This window comes from Lethenteron reissneri, chromosome 33, assembly GCF_015708825.2.
Source record: "Lethenteron reissneri isolate LAM-NWPU_2019-01 chromosome 33, ASM1570882v1, whole genome shotgun sequence".
Classification (NCBI taxonomy): Eukaryota; Metazoa; Chordata; class Hyperoartia; order Petromyzontiformes; family Petromyzontidae; genus Lethenteron; species Lethenteron reissneri.
This window is the reverse complement of record NC_083811.1, coordinates 10,544,432-10,567,870: the sequence shown is the minus strand read 5'-3', so window position 1 is coordinate 10,567,870 and position 23,439 is coordinate 10,544,432. Positions and strand designations below refer to the sequence as shown.

The following is a 23,439-nucleotide window of genomic DNA, read 5'->3' as shown; positions in this document are numbered from 1 at the left end:
ACAAACAACCATCATCAGGTACAAATGAATGAGAAAACAAACATAGTGAACTTGGAAATATAATCAAACAGGTGGGGTGTTGACTGTTGTGTTGGCCGACTCTCTTGTGTTGTATTGCATTAAATTATTTCCAATTTTGCAATGTTTGTTTTCTCATTCATTTGTACCTGATGATGGTTGCTTGTGTTGCAATCGAAACGTCGTATTCTTATTATTTAATTTATTTTCTTTCTACGTGACTTTACCGAGAGAACCAAAGAGTAATTCCTGCAGTCACGAAAGCTTCGAATCTAGTTTCAATATTTATGTGTTTACCCCAGCCGGATCCGGGTTCTGTGCAGGATTGCCATTACACAACTTTAACAATTTAATGAAGCCTTCGACAGGACGTCATTCACGGTCGTTACGTGATCATCTCATTAATATTAGTGTTGCTGAAATCCTGGCGCCAATTCTGCCCCCATTTTAACGGAAGGATTGCTCTTGTTTGGCGAGCGCATTTGAATTCACCTTTTGGCGAAACCAAATATTTGATTTTCCAAGAAAGCAAGTCTCAAAACTCTTCTTTTCACCAAATTCTTACATTGAGATGTTACCCAATCCATTTATTTACGTCGCTTACTTCAGCGTTAGGTATTGATTAGCAAAGACTCTGATATACCTGCCTAACTAGCAAGGTCTGTAAATAGATGGATAAATGGCCTTGATAAGTAAGTGAGAGCCCAATTAAATAACATTTCTCTTGATAGAAGGAGACCTGTGTTTTTATGAAAATAATAAATTACAGCCCCTTTCTGTGTTGTGGGAGTTTCTTATTATTATACTGAATTTCACCGCGATGGTCAATTTAGGTTGATGAAGAGGAGCCCAGAAACCGGTTCAAATATCACTCGCCACTGATGTTAGCCATGGCCAGGAATCGAACTTGGCTCAGCAGGTTTCATAACGCAGTCCACAAACCATTGCTTCACTGCTCCGCCCCATTGCTTGTGAGTAGAAGTCTATAATTGCCCACTCATTAAAGTCTATTTTCAACCTGTTGCCCCAAACACTCGTTCCTAGCACGTGTTGTCGAGGACCGTGTCTTCAGTGGGCTTCACCGGGTGGAACATGCTCGAAATACAGCGCCACACATTTCACTTGTCATTGCGCAATTACCAAATGCAGTCAACAACTGCGACAGACCACGAATTGAAGCCGGCCCAATGTCGATTTAAAGCTTTCGTGACTGCAGGGATCCATTTTCACATAATAAAACATAATAAAATATATTATTATATTATGTTATTATGTTTTATTTTTATTATTTTATTGCTTCCCTTCTACGTGACTTTACCGAAAGAACCAAGAAGACCGGCCCAATGTGTTTTCCCCTCTCTCTCTTTTTGTTCTCACCCTTCACTGCATAACTCTGGACCCCTACCCACAGCTCGGTACGTGCATTCATAATATGCTAGCTTCTGAGTTCACTGCGTCATCTTTAGACTACTGTATAGTCTGGGTTTCTGAAACAAATCTGAACACTGCTATCACCCTTTGTTAAATAACCCACAGCTGGAAAAGGCAACAGACAACGTCGACCTTAGTCCAGCAGTGGGGTTGAGAATAGCAGATTTTTTTATTTGTCACCTTTGAAATGTACGACCCGATGGTACGTTACCCCTCCCTGCGTGCGAAAGTGAGTGAAATAGCTGCCCACGCTGCCTCCACTGTAGGCAGACCCCCCCCCCCCCCCACACACACTCTCACTGAGCCTCAGCGGGACTCAAAATGCGCCGTAATCTGATAGAAATGCACGGAAAACGAAACCGCAAACGGCTCCGCCAGTGGGAATTGTACCTCGACCCACAACCACACACACCCCGCTCCCCGCCCAGCTACTGTCTACCGCGCTCCTGGCTCTACACACTCTTAGAGGCCATTCTCAAGGATTTCAAGAAATAAGCCATGCTTGAAATGAAGGTTCACTCTGCGGAGTCAACGTGGGTTTTTTTGTCTCTCTCTCTCGCTCGCTATTCCCCCAACGTTAATAAGAATGCAATTGATCGCGCGCAATATTCCACGGACACCACCAAGTGACAACGACTCTCCGAGGCACGGAGCCACCAAGATCGGTGTCGCCCGAAAGCCAGGCGATCGAGATGGGGCCTTTCAGGGTCTCCTGATGGAGGTTTGTAGATCGAATGTCAGGTGATCGAGATGGGGCCTTTAAGGGTCTCCTGATGGAGGTTTGTAGATTGAATGGCAGGTGATCGAGATGGGGCCTTTAAGGGTCTCCTGATGGAGGTTTGTAGATCGAATGGCAGGTGATCGAGATGGGGCCATTAAGGGTCTCCTGATGGAGGTTTGTAGATCGAATGTCAGGCGATCGATATGGGGCCTTTAAGGGCCTCCTGATGGAGGTTTGTAGATTGAATGTCAGGTGATTGAGATGGGGCCTTTAAGGGTCTCCTGATGGAGGTTTGTAGATCGAATGTCAGGCGATCGAGATGGGGCCTTTAAGGGTCTCCTGATGGAGGTTTGTAGATCGAATGTCAGGCGATCGAGATGGGGCCTTTAAGGGCCTCCTGATGGAGGTTTGTAGATCGAATGTCAGGTGATCGAGATGGGGCCTTTAAGGGCCTCCTGATGGAGGTTTGTAGATCGAATGGCAGGTGATCGAGATGGGGCCTTTAAGGGTCTCCTGATGGAGGTTTGTATATTGAATGTCGCAAAATGTGTAGAAGGGATGGAGTTCCCGAGGGACGGTGGGCTGCCACGGAGACACGATGGCCTGGTGGTGAAGCTCCGCCACCTTGGTGTATAGAGGAGGAGGCTGCTGTTGCTGCATAGGAGTTGTAGTAGTGCAGGGTGACAGCAAAGGTGCGGTGGCACAGACAGCGGGCGCCCTTGCAGCTGACCCTGCTGGCTATCGATGGTGGGAAGCCATTCTTCCTCGAGCCTGGGAAGAATCACATCGGCCCTGACAGAAATGTTGGGACGGAATTATAGAATCACAAGGGCAATGAAAATTGTGGTCGGAATCATGGATGTAATGGAAAATATCCACTGTACAGTAGCACGCATGCCATTCTAGAGTGCAACGTATAGGTTTACAGTTTACATGCATAGTTGATGATCTCCTGTAATGTAATCGTCAGAAAGAGTGGATCTTTTTTTTTAAATGGCAACGCCCTCGCAAGAGCCACACGTTTAAAGCGCTGCATCCGAACATGTACAATCTCACAAGATGTGTAAAGTAGATTACGGTTGTTGTTTTACAAAAGCAACGTTGAGAACGGCTGGGTTGGCACAAGCCAGCGGTCCGGTGACGCCTGTGCAGTATTGTGGGTATTTCCCATGCTCCTACGCAGCCTCAACATATTTAAACTTTCGTGATTATTATATTTCCTTTGAAAAAAAAAAACCGTGGTGTAACTCTTAACAATCGGATCTATTTCGTGTAAAACTGTGCACATGTTGTAGTGTTTAGCTTGCAAATGCACAGTTGGATCATTTGGCGTGCTGTCTGTGAAGCCCACATTGATAACAGACGCAACACACGTATGATTCCAGGCTGTTTTTCTCTCATTACAAAATGCTTATTTTGTATTCATTTCACAGATAGGCTATTTATTGTGTATGGCAATGCACTTATTATAAATGGAAGTCAGATAGGGACATCCGAATTCCTGGGTAATTATGTGGCTATCATAAGCCAGATTGTGATCATTTCAAAGCTGCTTGTGTTCTAATGGATTTTATTATAACTTATAACTGCGGATCGGACGAATTAGTTAGTTGCCATAATAAACACTGCTGGATTGGTCAAACCTGGATGCTGAGTGATGTAATATTAAAGTCAGCGCTCAAATGGCCACGCTATATCACGCTTACCGAATGAGCCTCGTGAATTTGTCTCCACCTGCATTTCGATACCATTTGGTGAAAATCTCACACACGACCGAGCGCTTGGCAGCTCAGCCCTGTCCGAAGCACACGTGACCACAGTGCCTGCCCTCGAATGCCTTCTTTTAGTTGTGGAGGCCTTTCCCAACCAAATTGCAACTTTAAAGGCACTTATTCATATTCTTAGGTTTTTTAGGTAAAGTCACGTAGGTAAAAACATTAAAATTAATAAAAGTAAAATAAAATTAAAATAAAAATCACGACGTTTCGGAGGCAACACAAGCTTCCGTCTTCAGGTGGAACCGTCACAGCCACGACAGCTGTATATTTTTTTTACTTGATACAGCTGTCGTGGCTGTGACGGTTCCACCTGAAGACGGAAGCTTGTGTTGCCTCCGAAACGTCGTGATTTTTATTTTTATTTTATTTTACTTTTATAAATTTTTTACCTACGTGACTTTACCGAAAAAACCTAAGTATATGAAACCTTGCAGTCACGAAAGCTTCAAATCTTGATTTAAAGGCACTTGCCTGTCTGTCTGTCTGTCGAAGTTCACTAGCCCGTACCTGCCCAATATAATTCGTCGCTCCCAGAACTCGTGTCGCTCACACCTCCTGGCACTGATCGTGTCTGTGACACGCGCACGTGTACGACCGCTACCCGCCGTGGTGCTTCGGGTGGGGTTCTGTTCAAATCCCAGTCGGGGTCAGCGCAGACGATCATCCCTCCGGGGTCGATGGGTAAACATCAACAGTGGTTGTCCGATGAGCATACCGGGTCACACCATGGGAATGTGGAGTTTCCTCAATTGCACGAGGGCCACGAATAGGGACGGGCACTTGCCCATTTGGTTGTTTGAATATGGCAGGTCCTTTGAATTTGAAATGTATTGCATGCATGCATGTCTGAAACGTGCTATATATTTAAAGTAAAGAACTACGTGCAATTATTTGTAGAACTACGTACATTTGTAGAGTGTGGATAAATGTAGGACGTGTGTTATGTGTTGTGTTCCACGTATTTTGCTTTATATTTATCCATGTAATATTGCATAACATTGACATGCTGTGTATTTTAAAAAGTAGTGTGTCGGTTGTGACATCGGATTTAATGTTAAACTGAGTCCACGTCAGTGGCCTGTGGTAGCACAGCCCATTTTAAGGTTACCATCACATTCGTCTGGACGCATGAGCAATCTCTTCACGTTCACAATCTCGTCACGTTCACAATCGGGCTCTGGCACAGTCAATCTTTGTAACCAAAAATCTCATTGTCCCAAAACGTGCCCCGGCATTCCCACGGAAGAGATAAGGACGCATACGTAGAGTAGTGATCTAGAGGGAAGGTTTATGGGAAAACACTGGGCTTACTGATCAGTGGTGGTTATGCTTTTAGGTAAATTGGCCCCCGAGTTTTACTCCAGTGAGCATTACGAAAAATGTGCTCGCGTTCAATTCCTAGTTGGCCCAGCCACTTGCACGACAGGCAGGTGAAGGCCCACCCTTGCCTTGAGCACGATTGTTGCTGCTCAGTCGCTCTTGTGATTGAAATGCGTTCGAGGAGGTGGGCTCGTTGTTCATAAAGGTCCCTGGAGATGAATTTGTAGGCAACTTGCCATTCCTGCTGGGAGAGAGAAGGCGGAGAGAGCCCTGCTGGGGAGAGGTTGGGTATTTACACGGTGAAACAGGAAGGGCGCCCCCCTTATACCGTCCCACCGGATCAATTGCAAAACTCCAGTGGCCTTCTAATCTTGTCGCTGTGACTTGCTCTTTGAAGCGAAGAAGATATTGCTGATTTTAAATGTTTCAGTCCTTCCACCTAAGTTTCCATGGAGTACACACAACTCTACAGCCATGGAACAATCACCCACCCCATTTACCCACCCCACGAGGGAAGCGATTATGTTCCAGCATCTATTTTTACACGCTTTTATTTAACTCTCTGTTGTTGTTGTCGTCGTTTCCTCAAATCTTGTAACTAAATTTTAACCCACTTCCCAATGTAGTATCGACTGCAAACTTGGTATACTTATGTCATACTGATGACAATACTAGATTCTATCATAAAAAAAACAAATATTTTAAAACATTCTTTTTTATATGTTATGTTTCGGTTTGGGTCTAATTGTCCACGCTCAACTGACGTTGGCTGTAATTGGCCATGGTCCCTGACGTTGTGGCAAGCTTCGGGGCTACTTCCTGAAGTCGTGGAGTTCTGCCATTACTAGTACATTTCATAAAAGCGTGTTTTATATTACTTATTCCAGTCTTTATTTTATTCAGTTGATGAAAATTAAAGTAACATTACTGTATATTTGCCTAAATCTGTAACCATTGCATCATACACGCACGGGTTTCTGCATGTGTATCATAAGAATATCCTGTATTAGAATCGACAAATCAATGCGTCTGTCCACCGCTACACCTCTATCTCAAACTCCTTACGCCTTGCCTGCGCCTAACTCGGAGAACGTGTTTTTTCGTGGTTTGTGGGCGATTCATTTGGTTCCTGAAATTGCTCAGCGGTCGGCAACCGCAATCAGCAGCAGCAACAGCAACAACAAAAACAAAAAACATCATTCTGCAGCAGCAGCAGCTGAAGCAGAGCAACGTTTGTTAGTCCAGTGGGCGGCTTACCCAACCCAGCACCTGCCCTCTCTGGCAGCCAGCCTCTAATGAATTGTGTCAGGTCGACCGCGTACCATATGCTCGCCACTTTTTACAGCCAATGGCTGAAGTGGGTCAGCGAAGGAGACAGGGGGGGCCCCCCCGAGGGTCGACGTCGGAATGATCAGCAAAAGCCTCGGGGGCGTTGCGGCCACGCTCAAGATTAGCCACTTGAAGCGACGCTTTTTAATCGACCTGTGAGACATTTACGTGACCCGTCAATTGTTTATCATTTAGAAACACGAGCGGCGATCTGTATCGGCAAGGCCCCAGCTGTACGGCACGGTGGCGAGATGTTAACTACCTCGCCTGGTATACAGGAGGTCGTGGGTTCGATCCCGACCCAGACGCATGCTGTATATTTGGAGTTTGCGTGTCTCTCTCCCCCCGTGGCCACGTGAATTTTTCCACGTGGTAAGCCACTCCGTTGAGCTATCAATGATTTGTGGCCAGGTCGCTTCTAAAAAAAAGAGCTAATAGCTCAGTGGGTCTTATCTGCTAAAATAAAACTAAGTTTAGTTTAAATAAAGGATATAATTGTGCTGAATGTACACGTACAATAAATATTCATAAGTTTTATTATTATACGTATTGTTACCGACGTAAAACACTCCACGTATCTAGCGCAGCAGTAGGCCACTGTGAGTTAATGTCTTTTCCAGTTATTAAGTTAGCAGATTGCCCCTGTCTGAATGATTCCGAAAGCTGGGCCGAAGCAGGAGACATCCCATCGTGCCACCTGACAGTTTTTTGAATTTGCAAAGGGGGATGATGTTGAGGATGTCAACCCTCTTGTGGCCAATACCATTCCCTCTAACAGGGGAATCCGAACTGCACTCTGTGGGCACCAACTGCTCTGCTGCATTACTTTAGCAGAGTGCGATCTACGCTGCAAAAACAACGCGCGTAAGGCCCACAAGGCATCAGGGGGATTCCAAAGGCAATCTTGTCAGGAGCAGCCTCGCGATCGGCTCAGGAATCCCACAAATCCCTTCACGGCTCTTTTGCTTTATGAATAAGATAAAATAATATTCATGGATTGCCTCAAACATTCACATTTGGCATTCTTATTGTGATATACACGCTGGAATACCCATCTTGCATTTTTATTATCCTTTAACTCAGCGGTCACAAACCTCTTTGGCACCAGGGACCGGTTTCGTGGAAGACAATTTTTTCATTAACCGGGGGGGGGGGGGGGGGGGGGGTTCATCATTGGGCCTTTCTCGCTTTTTAAAGAAGCTGTCCAGCTACGCTTGTTTTCTACTCATGTTGGCTAGGGGTTAGCAGCTTGTGGGCTTACCAACACTGTGACTGAGACGAGTGCGCAGTGCGGGGAAGAGGCGTGGAGGGAAGTGGTAAATAAAATAATTGGGGCGGGCCACGCGTGGACTCACCGCTCTCACCTCGTGCTGCTGTGCGGCCCGGTTCCTAACAGGACACGGACCGGAATAGCGGTCCGCGGCCCCGGGGTTGTGGACCCCTGTTTTAATATGTAGAATAAAAAAAAATTGCCCGTAGATTATTGTTATTTTGTAGACCTGCACAATAATTCCAGAGATGAAAATTTAATGAACATAATATATACAAATATTCGTTTTTATTATTATTATCATTGTTACACTTGTTTACAACAGGGAAGCCTCGCTGAGTCTCAAGGACCTATTAAAGGAGGGTCCTGTCACGTACTCACAGTACGGGGGTGATGTTACTGCTACGTGTAATTCCCAATGAGTAATTTCCAGGTCATGTTGCAGCATTGGGATGTTTTGACCGATACCGGTTACATTGAATGGTTCTTTTCTTTCACTATGGGAAGAAACCAGAGAGCGTGCACATCCGGGGGAGAACACACAAACTCCAAACAGGAAAGGTGCCGAACTCGGCAATCGGACCCAGGACCTTCTTGCTTGTGAGGAGCACGAGTGTTATCGATATGCCTCCCGAATTTAATAATTCGTCCGATACGAACACAGTGACCGCATCGAGCATTATGAAAACGCAAGCACATGCGTTCACTGCAGTGAACTCCCGCCTCGAAAACTATTTTACCTGGTGCTGCTGCTGCTGCTACTGCCATTGTTTCCCCCCGTGATTTATTTGAGCGCGACGATGACTAACGGCGACTAACGGGCACGTACGAGCGCGTCGGCGCAGGAAGCCGTGGAACAAGAACTGCCATTGTGCGAGACGCGTGTTGTGGTTGTTTTCTTTCGTTGCGACCGTGGCTCGCCGTGGCGTCTGACTTTGTTTTTTTGTCCGTGTGTTCTTCCAGACTCCCTGTACAGGAAACGCCTGTCTGTGGACGGGCGGCAGATGAACCTGGAGATTTTTGACCCGTGCTCGCAGGTGAGACGCCAACGCACGTCGGCACGAACGTCGGCCAACGTTTTGTGACCTTGTGTATTTTACTTGAGTGTGTGTGTATATATATATATGCTCATTTATTATATGGGGAGCGGTGGTGTGACGGTTTGCGCGCCGTTCTATGAAACCAGCGACACGGGTTCGATTCCCCGCTCACACCGGTGATGATTATCTGAACCTGTCCTAGGCCTCCTCCCCTAGGTCGACTCAGCCTCAAATGAGTACCTGGTGCGGTGTGTGGTAAACATCGCCACTGGGGGAGACAAAGGCGGCCCGGCGTGGTGCTGGCCACAGTACCCCCCCCCCCTCGTGTGCCGTGCCGGCCTTCATAGGTGCTCGTTAACAGCACTTGCCCCAACAGTCTGTTAAGGCTATACGGGGGATCTTTGTCTATTATTTATTATACCTTCAGCGCAAATTGAATTGCCACGTTTTTACACGCTTTCATTTAACCAATTCTGTCTGTTGTTGTTGTATCCTCAAATCTTGTAACTCAATTTTAACCCACTTCCCAATGTGGTATCGACTGCAAACTTGGTATACTTATGTCATACTGATGACAATACATATTCTATCATAAAAATAAAATATATATTTTTAAACATTCCTTTTTTATGTTATGTTTCGGCTTGGGTCTAATTGTCCACGCTCAACTGACGTTGGCTGTAATTGGCCACGGTCCCTCACGTTATGGCAAGCTTCAGGGCCACTTCCTAGAGTCGTGGAGTTCTTCCATTACTCGTACATTTAATAAAAGCGTGTTAAAAAAAAGTTTTTTTTAAATATTACTTTTTTTTTGCTGTACGTTGTTTTCCTGGTTCCGCCCGAGTTGACTGTGATGATGAAATAAACGTGCTGGGGAAGAGGGAACCTCTTTTAAGTTCCAGCCCACTGGTGAACCGAAGTACAGTGGCCCTATTTCATGTGTTACCACGGTACATTGTAAGTTCATAATCGTACATTGTTAAAGTATTTATAGTGTTGGAATTTCCATATTCCTATGGTGGGGACATTGCGTTGTGACGGGTAGCACACTGGACTTGCAATCCAAAGAACACCGGTTTCTAAATGAAACTAAACTATTTTTTATTTTACCAGGTAGGGCCCACTGAGCTATGTAGCTTATTTTCAGAATCGACCTGGCTTTAAATTACAGCTCAATGAGGTGGCTTATCACGTGGAAATCTATAGCAGCCAAATACTCTAAATGCATGTTTTTAAATGTGGAGGGAAAAACCGGAGGACCCGGAGAAGAATCCACGCGGCCACGGGCAGAACACGTAAACTACAAATACACAGGCGTCAGGGACGGGATGGAACCCACGACCTCCTGTATACCAGGCGAGGTAGTTAACATCTCCAGGCATGCCAGTCGATATACTGAGGCAAGTTTCTTAAGTCCCCCGTCCATCGCTGTCCACCCAGCTGAATAAATAAGTACACGGAGAGTTACTCCCTCCCCTGCAAATATGCTCCTCCCGATCCTCATCCCTACGATACTCGTCGGGGCTGTGAAAAGCCTAAGTGCTTCCAGCAGGTTCCCTTTGCGAGAGGGGTTTTGCCCCAAAATGTGTTCTTGACCTGCGTTTCCCTCCCCCTGACGGGCGTTTGTATGTTGTGTTCTTGAACAATACAAATAAATAAAAAATGCGCCGAATTTGACAGTTCGGGTGCGATACCTGGCCAACACGGCGTGTAAGAGTCGGCCAAACGAGGCTCTTGGAGGAGGCTTTCTAGAGCTCCCTCTCGTGGGGAGGGTCCTGCCGCCAGCAGTGGCACGAGCAAGCGGCTGCGGGGGCTACACACCAGCACCATCTATGGTGGCGGCCAGGCCCAATTTGCATGACGGGCCACTGTTGACTCGGCATCACGTGACAGAGGCTCACCCAGGTGGTTCTCATTTCGCCGACCCGCAGAGGGGACGGTGGGGCTGAGTGCGAGCGACTCTGGCTGGGATTTGAAGTTCACGATCTCGGCACTGGAAACTTTGCTGCTTCAGTCGGCCAGTTCATGAACGTGAGGATAGATTGGGGGAGGGGGGGGTCATGTGAGGCTGGATGTGTAGAACTGTCACGTGCCGTCACATTCTGTTGAATTATCGGAATGTGAGTTGGTGTTAGAGCAGTTTGATGAGCGTGTCATTTTCAAGAGATATCAAGACGCGGTGCACGTGGATATTGTCTCTTGATGTTTTTATTACGAAAAAATAATGAACAAAAAGCAACAACACAATGTTTCCACAAAAATCAGTTTTGTTGTACAAACACTACAATAGCATTTTGTTATAATCGTGTGCTTGTATTACAACGGCAACACGTGAATGGATTGATTTAAATATGAGCCAGGTTTATAAAAATGAAAATGCAAACCCGTTTTGACCGAACGAAAGCAAGCGTGAATGCCACGTTTGTTACGGCTCGCAGCTGCACGTACCATGCAAATTAAATTGGACGTCTTGGTTAAATTGGCAGTGTTGAATAACAGCCGTTCATCGCAGCACACAGTATTCCATTATTGCCGCTTTCAGATTACATTATCAGTGCGGCGAACAAGCCATCGGTCAACTTGTTGATCTCAAACCAGGAACTCTGCCAGGGCATTGGGGCGGCAGTAGTAAAAGCTCATGGGCAGGCCAGTGTTTACTTATGAGGTGTGTGGGCCCCCGATTAAAGTGAGCCGATTTCCTTCCCTCTGCTGTGCGGCTTTACACCGATCTTGGATCCACCCACACGTGTTTGTGCCAATCTTAGTGAGTGCTGTACTTTATGCACCATTACCACAGCAAATGCAATGCCATTATTACCTACATTTATAGAACACTGTGTGTGCATGTGATTATATGTGGGAGTTGTTAGTGCACTGTGCTACAAAGCAGGCGGCCCGAGTTAGATTCCTGCTCATGGCCAACATTGGTGATAACCTTTCTGAACTGGTCTGGGGATCCTCTCGGCTTACTCAGCCTTAAATTAGCACTTGGTGTTGTGCGTAAATATGGCAGCGGGGAGCCAAGGTGGCCAGGAGTGGTGCTGGCAATACTCTCTCCACGTGCGCCATGTCAGCCTGAATAGGTGCTCGCGAACAACACTTGCCCATATATCCTGTGTAGGCGATACGGGGGATCTTAGTCTTTGTGGAAGTTGTGACAATGTGGTTACTGCACTCTACTACAATTCCAGAAATTCATATGTAATGCCTGGTCTTTGGAAATCAGTTTCTGGATAATATAAGTACATTTCGATTTAAAGCTTTCGTGACTGCATGGATTCATAGTATTGGTTCTTTTGGTAAAGTCACGTAGAAGGTAAATAATAAAGTAATAAAAATAACACATATTAAGAAACAATTATTTATTTTATTTTATAAAATTCTTTATTTTATTTTATCTTATGTTTTTTTATTATTATTATTTTATTATTCCCCTTCTACGTGACATTACCGAAAGAACCAAGAATATGAATATAAGTACACCTTGTTTGGAGGTCAACACCCTGCCTACGGTCAACTCGGCCAGTAAACAAGCCCCCTGTTCGCCATATCAACATTGTCGCTCGGGAAACAGGAGTCGCATTAGCGGCCTCCATGTGCCATGCTGGCCATAATGACAATAGGTGGTTGCTAAAAACACGAGCGTTGACGGTGTGTGTGTGGCTAAATGGGGACTCTTTGCTGTGTCTTTTGTATGAGAAAGCTTCCGATACACTCATGAATGTAACTTTCCTACAATGTTTTGATTTTGTTCTAAAAAAGAAAACGCTACGGAAGCGTGCCACGGAAAGCTTTTAGTGGTGCTTTCTGGTCCCATTATTGCCACTGACATAACCTGTCCCCTCGACTGTGAGGGCCCCATTCTTAGTCGTGGCCTCTTAACACGGATCAGCTCGGGCGTGAGCCGCTCATTTGCTTTCAAAGATACACGGACAGCTTGGCTTAGGCTTGGCTCGTGGGAATTCTGAGCATTGCTGGGACCACGCTCGGAGCCGGCTCAAATTAAACGTGGCGTTAAGCCCGCTTTCTTGAGCCAGTGCCAAGCCTGAGCTGAGCCATGACTTAATACGGTGCTAACCCTGAGGCTTTTTAGCTCAAATACTGACGCCGCCATCTCTGCTGCCCGCAGCTGCGAGAAGGCCGCACGGGCCTGGGTGACCAGGTGCAGTGGGCGGACGGCTTCTTGATCGTGTACGACATCAGCGACAAGGCCTCCTTCCTGGCCGCCCAGTCCCTGGTCTACCGCATCAAGGAGTCCCACCAGGAGCTGTACAAGAGGTAACTCGGATGGTTTGGCTGGATTGAGACTCGACCAGAGCCTAATAAATGTGCCTACAGGCGCTGGCTTGCTTCCAGCGTTTTGACCAAACTGTGATTTTCCATCTCTCTGGAGTAGTAAAAGCCTAATGTATAATCGGTATATTACACGCACAAAATGCATAGTTTTAACACTGAAGTGCGTAAAATTTTATTATATTTGAGTCCGTGCTTGGCGGATTTTCTTGTTTTATTAAGCGCTGCTCAAACCTCTGTTAAAGCTTGCGAGTAGTATTCTGTGATTAAGTGGGCGATGAAGTCAGAAGTGCCTCTGTGCTCAAATTAAATGAGCGTGGGCCGGTGCTCATTTTGGTCTGGACTGTAACGTAATTCCATTCGTAGAATAAGACCACTGCATATTCAAATATCACAGATCTCGGCAGCTATACAAAAATATAGAGGGGGATGAAGCGGGACTTGCAATTTAGTAACTACCTTGCTTTGATGTACACATGAGACTCCCTAAATACGAATATTGCAGGATCAGCCCATTCTAGATTTGAAGCTTTCGTGGCTGCAAGGATTCATACTCTTAGGTTTTTACGGTAAAGTCACGTAGGTTAAAAAAAAGTAATAATAGAAATAAAATAATAAATCACTCGTACATTTTGATGCTGTTTAGCAGGAATGTTGGTGCCATAGAAGTGTACGATCCTGTCAAGTTTCACGTCTTTCGGGCAAATAGTTTTAATGAGAGAGGTCACCAAACGCGCGCGACCCGGGGATGGCTCTTTTCCCCAGTTGAGACCGATGACATCGAAGTGCCCGATAGCTCTCCGCACCCAAATCGGTGCGAAGGGAGAGGGCCCACGCGTTCACCACTGCCGTGCTCACGCGCGCCCCGTGCCCTGCCACGCTGCGTCTGTGCCGCCCCCGAACCGCCCCCCCCCAGCAGCGACGCGCACCCGATGCTCTGCCTCGTGGGCAACAAGCAGGACCTGTGCCACGCTCGCGAGGTCGAGGAGGAGGAGGCGCGCCTCTTCGCGCTCGAGTGCCGTGCGCAGTTCTGCGAGCTGTCGGCCGCCGAGCAGAGCACCGAGGTGTCGGCGATGTTCGCGCGGCTGCTGCGCGCCACGCTCGAGTACTCACGCGACCGCCGGAGGCACAGCGGCTCCAAGTCCATGGCCAAGCTCATCAACAACGTGTTCGGCAAGCGCCGCCAGTCCGTGTAGCGCCCGCCCGTGCCCGCTCGCTGGACGCGTCTGTGGACTCTTGAGCGCCGACGGTGCATGGTGTGCAATGCTGTGGTCGTTTCGTTTTTTTACTTGATTGAAACTTCGGAGGCTTTCATGAAAAGTCACAAAGTAATTGAAGGATGTGGTGCTGCGGATAGGGTTGCCATCCATCCTGGCTGTTTCCAAGGATCCTCATATTTTTCAGTCAGCTATTTTGTGACAGTAAAAGTCCAGGTTTTTTGTCACTTGCGTAGTAACGCACCAATCAAAAGAATGGATTACCATAATTGTGAGATATTCTTCTTCACGTGATATGTCCGGGATTTTTGTAGCCCAGAGGTGGCCAGTGTAAGTGCTGACGTAGAGGCGTTGGGATTGTGGATTACTCTGAGGAAGAGTTCGGTGGTGTGATGGGAGGTGGATCGGTGGGAGGTGGATCAGAATCGGAATCAGAATCTTCATTTGTACTGGAATAATCCGAAGAGCTATGAAGCTCTCTTTCACAGATCTCCAGTAGGATTGTTGGGTGGTGGAGAGGGGAATTGCGCTACGGTGAGAGAACCTGAGCGGACACACTGAGCAGTGAGCTCGTGTATTGGATGTGTGGCACGGAGGAGAGACATTCGATTTTAACGACTGTTATGGCTGGGCAGAGCAGGAAAAGTAGGCGAGCCAGTTTATTTTTACGTGAGCGGTGACGCTAATTTGGTTGCACAGAAGAAGATGTATTAAAAAAAACTGGGTAGATTCTGGCATTTAGCCAGAAATTGGGTGGGGCAGAAATGTTTGCTAAGGGGGGGAGCACTTTATAGGCTAAGCTGGGAAACACCCCAGACTCAAGTGGAGAATTTCCCCTTCAGTTGAGCAATGGAAATTTCACAATCATTTGGGGTGGAGTCCTCTGACAAGAGTATGAGATAGGGCACTTATTTTGAGCAATGGAAGTTAATAAGCTGAGAAAAAAGTCGGATTTGTCTGGAAAAAGAGGAGCACTTTAGACGATGACACGGAGCTCCGTAGGCGAGGCTCGTCGAACACACTTGTTCACCAAAGCTAACGGCAAGAAAGCATATGACCTCGAGGAAAGGAAAGGTCAACAATACCGGGATACCATTGAGCAGGGCAAAGAACAATCAGGACCGAAGCTTACCTGACATTCGAGCCACCCACGTTTCTCGGCAGTAGTTTCCACGACTGCTAGCGGGCCAGAGTGTCCAGTCCGCCGCGTCATGGTCCTTTGAGACAAGCCGGTGCATTGTACAAGCACACGAGCATCATTCGTTCACTTAAGACGAGCGTTGCTTACCCGTCACCGCAGTGCAGCCGCCGTCGCTCTGGACGATGCTTCACCACCTTCGGAGTATTCACTGACAGCAGACAGCAGCTAGGGACTTTAGAATAGTAGACCGAACTTTTGAACTTTGTACGCAGTAAATGGAAGAGTTTTGCAAGCTGGCCGCTTTGCCCCTGTGTTGACGGTCAACTGCCATTAAGAAATGCTTGAATTATAAACCATACAGGAAGCCAGCGTAACACATTGAACCATCCATTCAGCTCATTGTCAACAGCCAGTGCTGGTATGTGCAGGTGTAGAGAACGCACACGCGTGCAGAAAATATTTCTTTCAAAAACGCCACGCTGTCCAGAAACACCGCCCATATATCATATCGGATTGTTGGCCCAGGAATACATTTTAGCACGGTGCTTGGGCAAACCTGAGCATTTGGTGTTGAGTGTTACAGTGGCTTGCATTCTGGTTTCAGGGCTATCGAGCGTGTCTTAAGAGCAAACATGGGCCCTTTTAGTGTCAGTGCCTCTGTGTCCCAGCCCCTACCCACGAAAATCCTTCAATCGCAGTTTCTGGCAAATGCACTGAACTTGTTCTGTGGCTTCATATTTCAAAGGCAGACTGGCATCCTTAAGCGGGCGATAAAGTCTGTAGCATTTCTTCAAATGTTAAGTTTGTTTACTTACCTAATGTTTAGTTTATCTTTATAGGGAAATGAAATCTGAAGCCAAATTTTGCCCTTTTATTTTGAGTCAAGAGTTCAAATGTCCGTCGTCAGCTAATAGTGTCGCGTGAACACAAATCTTGTGTTCGGTGGTGAAGACTAAGCTCACTTGTCACGCAGTCTCAGCAAATGTTCGGGCTGTGAGAATGAAAAGATATTTACTTTTAACATAGCTGGCCTCATAATTTTGTTTCTAAGAGACAGTTCACCGCCTGGGGTTTGTAAGCAGTGTATTTAGCAATACAAATAATTAGATTTCACAGTGATGCTCTATACACTCTACCACCAAAGCCGCCACTGTATAGTTGCAAAGTGTTTCCATAAGACCGTATTGACTGTTCTGACAGTGGCATTCTATACCGATGAGAATTTAAGATTAAGCAAGGTAAAATAATAACAATAATAATGATTTACAGCCCTTTGTCCTCGACTAAGGCTCACGCACACCGTGCCAGCCGTGCGGGTGGTTTGACCATACTTCACCGCGCTGATCAATGTGGGGGTGGTTGGCGAATGGGGGCCAAGGACGACTTCAGATATTGCTCGCCACTGATGTTAGTCACGGGCGGGAATTGAACCTTGCGTCACCAGAGTTAGTTGCGTCCGCCTGCAAACCACTGCACCCCCTCCCCCGGCGTTTTCTTCCCAGATGCTGCCGGCCAATTATCCCTGACTGTCGACTTGGTGAAACGAGCAGTGACATTGGGTCAGCAACTGTGTAATTGATAGAACATCTCATTTGTATATCTGCCCATGTGGACCAAAGCAAAGACCTGCCCATGATGCTGATGTAGAGAGTATATTACGTACGAGGATTCACGTTTTGAATATGGTCATGTCAAGTAAATTTTGTCTTGTTTGGTTGGATGTTTTCTCGGCTCTAAAATACCTATACCGTATTATAAATCTCGACTTAAAGCTTTCGTTACTGCAGGAATTCATACTCTTCGGGTCTTTCGGTAAAGTCACGTAGATAGAAAAGTAATTTTAAAAAATCACGACGTTTCATATATTTCCTCTGCCTCAGCAGTTCTTCTGCTGTATTTTTTCACCTGAAGACGATTGATTGTGTTGCGATCGAAACGTCGTGAATTTTTATTATTATTTTTCTATCTACGTGACTTTACCGAAAGAGCCAAAGAGTACTACTGTATACCGTATTGTTAAAAAATAAAACTCATGCTCAACGTGGTTGCATATGTACGAACACCAATCACGGTTTGATTAACAAGACGATCGGAATTGGCCAAACAGCCCAAGTTTAAGACCTATTCTGAAAATGTCTCCAGGCTTTTACTGGGTGACTAAAATATCGTCACCAATTTAAAAATATGTACATTTTTGAAATATATATAATGATGATAAGATCGCATAGAATTATATGAGCTACTATTAGCGCAAACATCCTACATTTTATTAAATCCCCAAAACATTAACTTATTCGATTCCCATAAATATAAGGCACTTAGGAGCTGCATACCCGGACCGTTCACGACACGTGGCGCATCCAATGCTCTTGTACGGGAGAACGTTCACAAGCACTTTAGGATCTTGCTGTATGGCGCTGTTTTAAGTGCTGGCATCTCTTGCTCATTCACGGAGTTCGTCGGTGTCGTTTTGGGCCCCCGCGGCGTTTTGTGCGTCGATGCTGTTGCTGCCTATCGCGCATTCGCATGGGAAACGCACGTGGGCCCTCCCCCCTCTCTCTCTCGCCCTCCCAACGTAGACAGGGCATTCGAAAAGCTCCCCCCGTCGGCTCTGCGAACAACGTAGTGTTGTTCTACCAAAGAAATGTGGTGGTTTTTTGTTAATTTTTTTTTCCCGGCTGGCGATCGCGTTACAATCGTGTACATACGACACAAACGCCGCACCAAACTGTAGCCTTCGTGTATTTAACAGCATTGCATTTCTAAATGTACAGTGTAAAATACGTGTGACATGTTGCGTGATGATGCTTTGCGTTACTGTTCATAATGTGAAGTTATTTTGTAATAAACATTCTATTCGTCTGTGAACATGCAATCGGTGTCATCTTTTTTAAAATAAACATTTGTTTTTAAATGTCAGCCCTTTCTGTCAATCCACTGCGAGATGAAGGCCGCACCAAATCAAGTCGGTCATGGAGGTTGTTTGTGATACCACATTTTACACAAAGGCAGGTTTGATAACTGGCTAAGACCACAGTAAGTTCTAGATTTGAAGCTTCATACAGTAAATGTAGCTGTGGCGGTCCGACCTGAAGACGGAGACTTGTGTTGCCTCCGAAACGTCGTGATTTAATTGAGTTATTTTCATTTATTAATATTTTATTATTATTTTTTACCTACATGACTTTGCCGAAAAACCCCTAAGAGTATGGACCACAATAAGTATCACCTCGTGGTTTCCAAAAAAAATAACCATGCCTAAGAGAGTCTTAATTGAGCTGCATGCAGCGTGCCTCATAATATCACTACTTCAATTTCGATTTAAAGCTTTCGTGACTGCAGGGATTCATATTCTTGGTTCTTTCGGTAAAGGCACGTAGAAGGGAAATAATAAAATAATAAAAATAAAACAATAATCAAGAATATGAATATCACTACTTCACTTACTCAAGACCGGCTTATTGAACCTGAACCTTGGCCACATGATGGCCCAACACTTTGTGTTGCTTTCTTGGTTCTTTCGGTAGTCACGTAAAATGGAGATAATATTATGTTTCATTTTATTATTTTATTATTTCCATTCTACGTGACTTTACCGAAAGAACCAAGAAGATGAATCCCTGCAGTCACGAAAGCTTTAAATCGAAACGTTGTGTTGTTGTTGAAAAATGCACCCAAGGCCGATTTACAAACGCTTCCCACAGCTGTTAATCATCCTCGCTCCGCAATGTTGGTGCCCGTTTCATAATAAACAAAAAAGAAATACAAGGGCATCTCTTCCTCTCCCGAGTTACCGCGAGGTGCAAGCAAGATGCAGCAGCGCCTTTTTGTAAACCTATCTCCTCTCTCCAGTTATCATTTACCAGGGCACACGCTCGAGAGAAAAAAGCACATTTTTTTGTGTTCCACGCCGATGAGCCCCTTTAAACAAATGTGCTGGCGCTTGCAGACGCACTGGCGGCATTCCCAGCATGAGCAATAACCCAAGCACGCGGAGACGCGAAGCACCAGTCCCTTTGGCAAGACACGACGCGGGGTGGTTCGCATCTCGGCTCGATGTTGAAGTCCAGTGAAGCCCCAGAGACACACTATCTTGTTCCCACGACCATATTCTCTTCTGACACGACTTATTCTGGATCGAGGGCTGTAAATAGGCGAAAGAGCTTTTTGCGTGGTTTTCCAAAGATTTGCTGGGGGACTGAGCCGGACAAACGAGCCGCCGACAAAACCGACTCCTCCTGGGGTTCGTTTTCGTAAACGGAACTTAAAGCGGAATCCGCAAAAAAGATGCGCAAAGCAATGGGGACTTTGCGTTGCGAGTACGCAACAAAGTGGTGTTGGGGGGATGTCGTTTCATGATTTACTCCACAAGTTTGCATGCTATTATTTAATGTTGATTTGAAGCTTTCGTGACTGCAGGAATCCATACTCTTTGGTTCTTTCGGTAAAGTCACGTAGGTAGAAATAAAACAAAATAAATCACGACGTTTCGAACGCAAAACAAGCGCCCGTTCTTCAGGTGAAACTCGCGATGTCTGCTGCCCTGTGAAGAGGAGCTGTCACCAGCAAGAGTTGATTAAAGTTTTTGACGGGCGCTTGTGTTGCGTTCGAAACGTCGTGATTAATTTGGTTTTATTTCTACCTACGTGACTTTACCGATAGAACCAAAGAGTATGATTTAATGGTTACATATAATGTATATTTATTTCAGCCAGCATTGAATGAGCGATGGTACCAGCATGTCAGGTCAGGCAGAGGACAACGCGACCTCTGTTCTGCATCCCCTGGCACTGAATCGAACGTCTGGACGAATGTGCCCAAATCATCCGCTCCCAATCTCATGATACTGTCGAGAAAGCTAAGCTGGCTTGAGCCTGGAAAGTGCTTTAGCGGGCAACCCGCCACGCGTACACCGATGGTGTAGGCTGCGGGGCTACATTGTGGGTATCACAACTGTTGTACACCCACAACAATCGCTCCCTTTATCTACCTACACTATCCAGCGTGAAATATGGTCAAACAACCTCCACGACTTAAATTTCGATTTAAAGCTTTCGTGACTGCAGGGATTCATCTTCTTGGTTCTTTCGGTAAAGTCACGTAGAAGGGAAGTAATAAAAGAATAAAAATAAAACACAATAAAATAATTCTCACGACGTTTCGGCCACAACGCAAGCAGCCGTCCTCAGGTGAAAACCAGGTCCGTCGAGGCGACAGAGTCTGAATCAAACAGCACACGAGCTTGGAGTATATATATAAGCTGGGCGCCTTGACAAAAAAATTTGCATATCAATATGCTAAATTCCTCTTGATATGCAAATTCCTTTGTCAAGGCGCCCAGCTTATATGTATGCTCCAAGCTCGTGTGCTGTTTCATTCAGACTCTGTCGCCTCGACGGACTTGGTTTTCACCTGAGGACGGCTGCTTGCGTTGTGGCCGAAACGTCGTGAGAATTATTTTATTGTGTTTTATTTTTATTCTTTTATTACTTCCCTTCTACGTGACTTTACCGAAAGAACCAAGAAGATGAACCTCCACGACATCACGGTGGTGAGGCCTTCATCCAGCAGTGGAGTGACAGAGGGCTGTACGTGTACATCGTGGAAACGATTTTAGATCTGATGTGGCTACCAGTGCGATTATTTACACGGGAGCAAGTTAAGCAAGTGGTTGCACAGCGACACGATTTTGTCACAACCAACGCGCAGTGTCCATCCATCACACGGCAGCGAACAACCTCTTCTCTTTCTCTTGGTTCTTTCGGTAAAGTCACGTAGAAGGGAAGTAATAAAATAATAAAAGTAAAACATAATAAAATAATTCTCACGCCGTCCTCACAAGAGGACGGCTGCTTGCGTTGTACCCGAAACGTCGTGGGAATTATTTTATTATGTTTTATTTTTATTATTTTATTACTTCCCTTCTACTTGACTTTACCGAAAGAACCAAGAAGATGAATCCCTGCAGTCACGAAAGCTTTAAATCGAAATTTAACCTCTTCCCTTCCCGTCTAACACGTGCTAGGCTGTCGCGACCAACATCATCCATAACACAGGGTGGTTTTGGGTTAGATCTCTTTCTGTTTCTTCCCGACTTGGAGGCCGTCCATCAATTACGTCAGGCGATTTTGGACAATTTTTTACCCACCCCCCTCGTCAGACCCCCCCCCCCTCAAATATGACGTCACAAAGCTCTGCCCCCCCCCCCCCAAATAATAATAAAACATGCTTCAAATCGCTTTAAACTATTGTCATTGTAGTGCGTATTTAATGTGGCGCTGCACTCTGATGTTTGTAGGAGTGTTGCTATGACAATTAGTGTTGTTATAACAATTCTATATTTATTTAAAGTTGCGCATTTTGATGTGACGTCACATTTCTCAAACCCTCCCCACTCGTCACACATCGTCACAAATGTCTGACCCCCCCCCCCTAGGTGCGTGACGTCATTTATGGACGGCCCCTTAGAATTCACTCCTATCTCGATTCCCAACCTCTTCTATCCTAGGTCAATTCCAGAAACCGCTTTTAACACATTTTATTCGTTGCTGACCGCTTGACATTTTGGGACTGCTCAGCAACTGCGGTTTAGTTTTTAAAATATAAATTTTACAAAACCTTCCCTTCGTGTTTGATCTGAAATCATCACTTGCCAATTGTAACCGATTTACTGTCATTCAGTCGCGATCGCACATTGGTGCCACCAGTGCTGGATGAAGCTCGTGCGGGGCCTGTAGCATGTTATAAAGGGGCCCTAAATTAAATAAAAACACGTAAATATTAAAACACACAAATGTTTAACTTGCATAGTAAAGTAATGGTATTTTTTCATTTGCTATACAGCCAGAAAAATACGACAAATCGCTAACCTTAAATAACCAAGTCGTTCATAAAAGTTGAAGGCAGTATAGTACTATAGTAATAGAGCAAGTGCAGAATCACCGAACCGGAATTTATAGCTTGAAAGCATTTAGCGCGGGGCCCTTGAACGTGCGGGGCCCGTAGCATGTGCAGCTACTTTTGCTACGAGGATAATTAATCCGGCACTGGGTGCCACCACTCTGGGTGAGCCTTGCACATGGGCAATGTGAGAAGGATAAGTTCTGAAATCTATGGGTCCATGTGACGAATTACCGTACAGGGTGGTGACGAGGGCATCCTTCAGCATCCAGTGCACTGGTGAAGCACTGCAACGTAGAACCACTTGGGATTAAGTTACAAAAAAAACTACCCTCTAAATGATATAAATGTAAGACACGTTTTGTCCATAAGAGGAGTGCGGTTAGTGTGAGATGACTTGAAAATATTGCACATTAATTAAAACGTGTATATAAACAAAATGTTCCTTTGCAATTCTATTTCACGTTTGGTTGGTGGATAAAAAATATTCCGGAAAAATGTTAGGATGGGAAGATTACATTTTCTTGCTGTGGTTTTCACACCTGATGATGATTGCTTGTGTTGCATTCGAAACGTCGTGAGAATTGTATTATTTCCCTTCTACGTGACTTTACCGAAACAACCAAGAATAGGATGAAAACCGTTTATAATTCCAGGCCTCGACGGCAACTCCAGTCGAAGCGTGTATGTCTACTGCGCAATTCACATTTACAAATAGACCAGATATACAATCGCAGTTTGATTAACGGAAGGTATTTTGGGGATGAGTTCAGAGCCACTGATACAAAAAAAATTACTTCAGAAGAGAGTTCAGCTGGTACTTTTACATTACAGGGAAGTATAAATGGTAACAGAGAGGTTCACAACGCTAGAATTTGTCAAAATGTTTTAAGCAGACGAATTATATTTGAAGCTTTCGTGACTGCAGGAAAGAAAATAAATAAATGTATGTACAATAAATAAATGTATTTATTTATTTTC

General features: G+C 45.4%; 1 protein-coding gene across 2 annotated transcripts in view; it reads left to right on the top strand.

The window, feature by feature from the left end:
* RERGL (RERG like) overlaps positions 1-18,420 on the top strand; it is a 29,065-nt gene extending 10,645 nt beyond the window's left edge. Inside the window, exons 3-5 of one of the 2 annotated variants that reach the window (XM_061564593.1) lie at positions 8,831-8,904; positions 13,037-13,185; positions 14,120-18,420. In XM_061564593.1, coding sequence (XP_061420577.1) covers positions 8,831-8,904; positions 13,037-13,185; positions 14,120-14,396 — 500 coding nt within the window. In that variant the 3' untranslated portion in view covers positions 14,397-18,420. Of the gene's footprint in view, positions 1-8,830; positions 8,905-13,036; positions 13,186-14,116 lie in introns of both variants that reach the window. The other variant, XM_061564592.1, reaches the window with a different exon arrangement.
* The last annotated feature ends 5,019 nt before the right edge of the window (positions 18,421-23,439 follow it).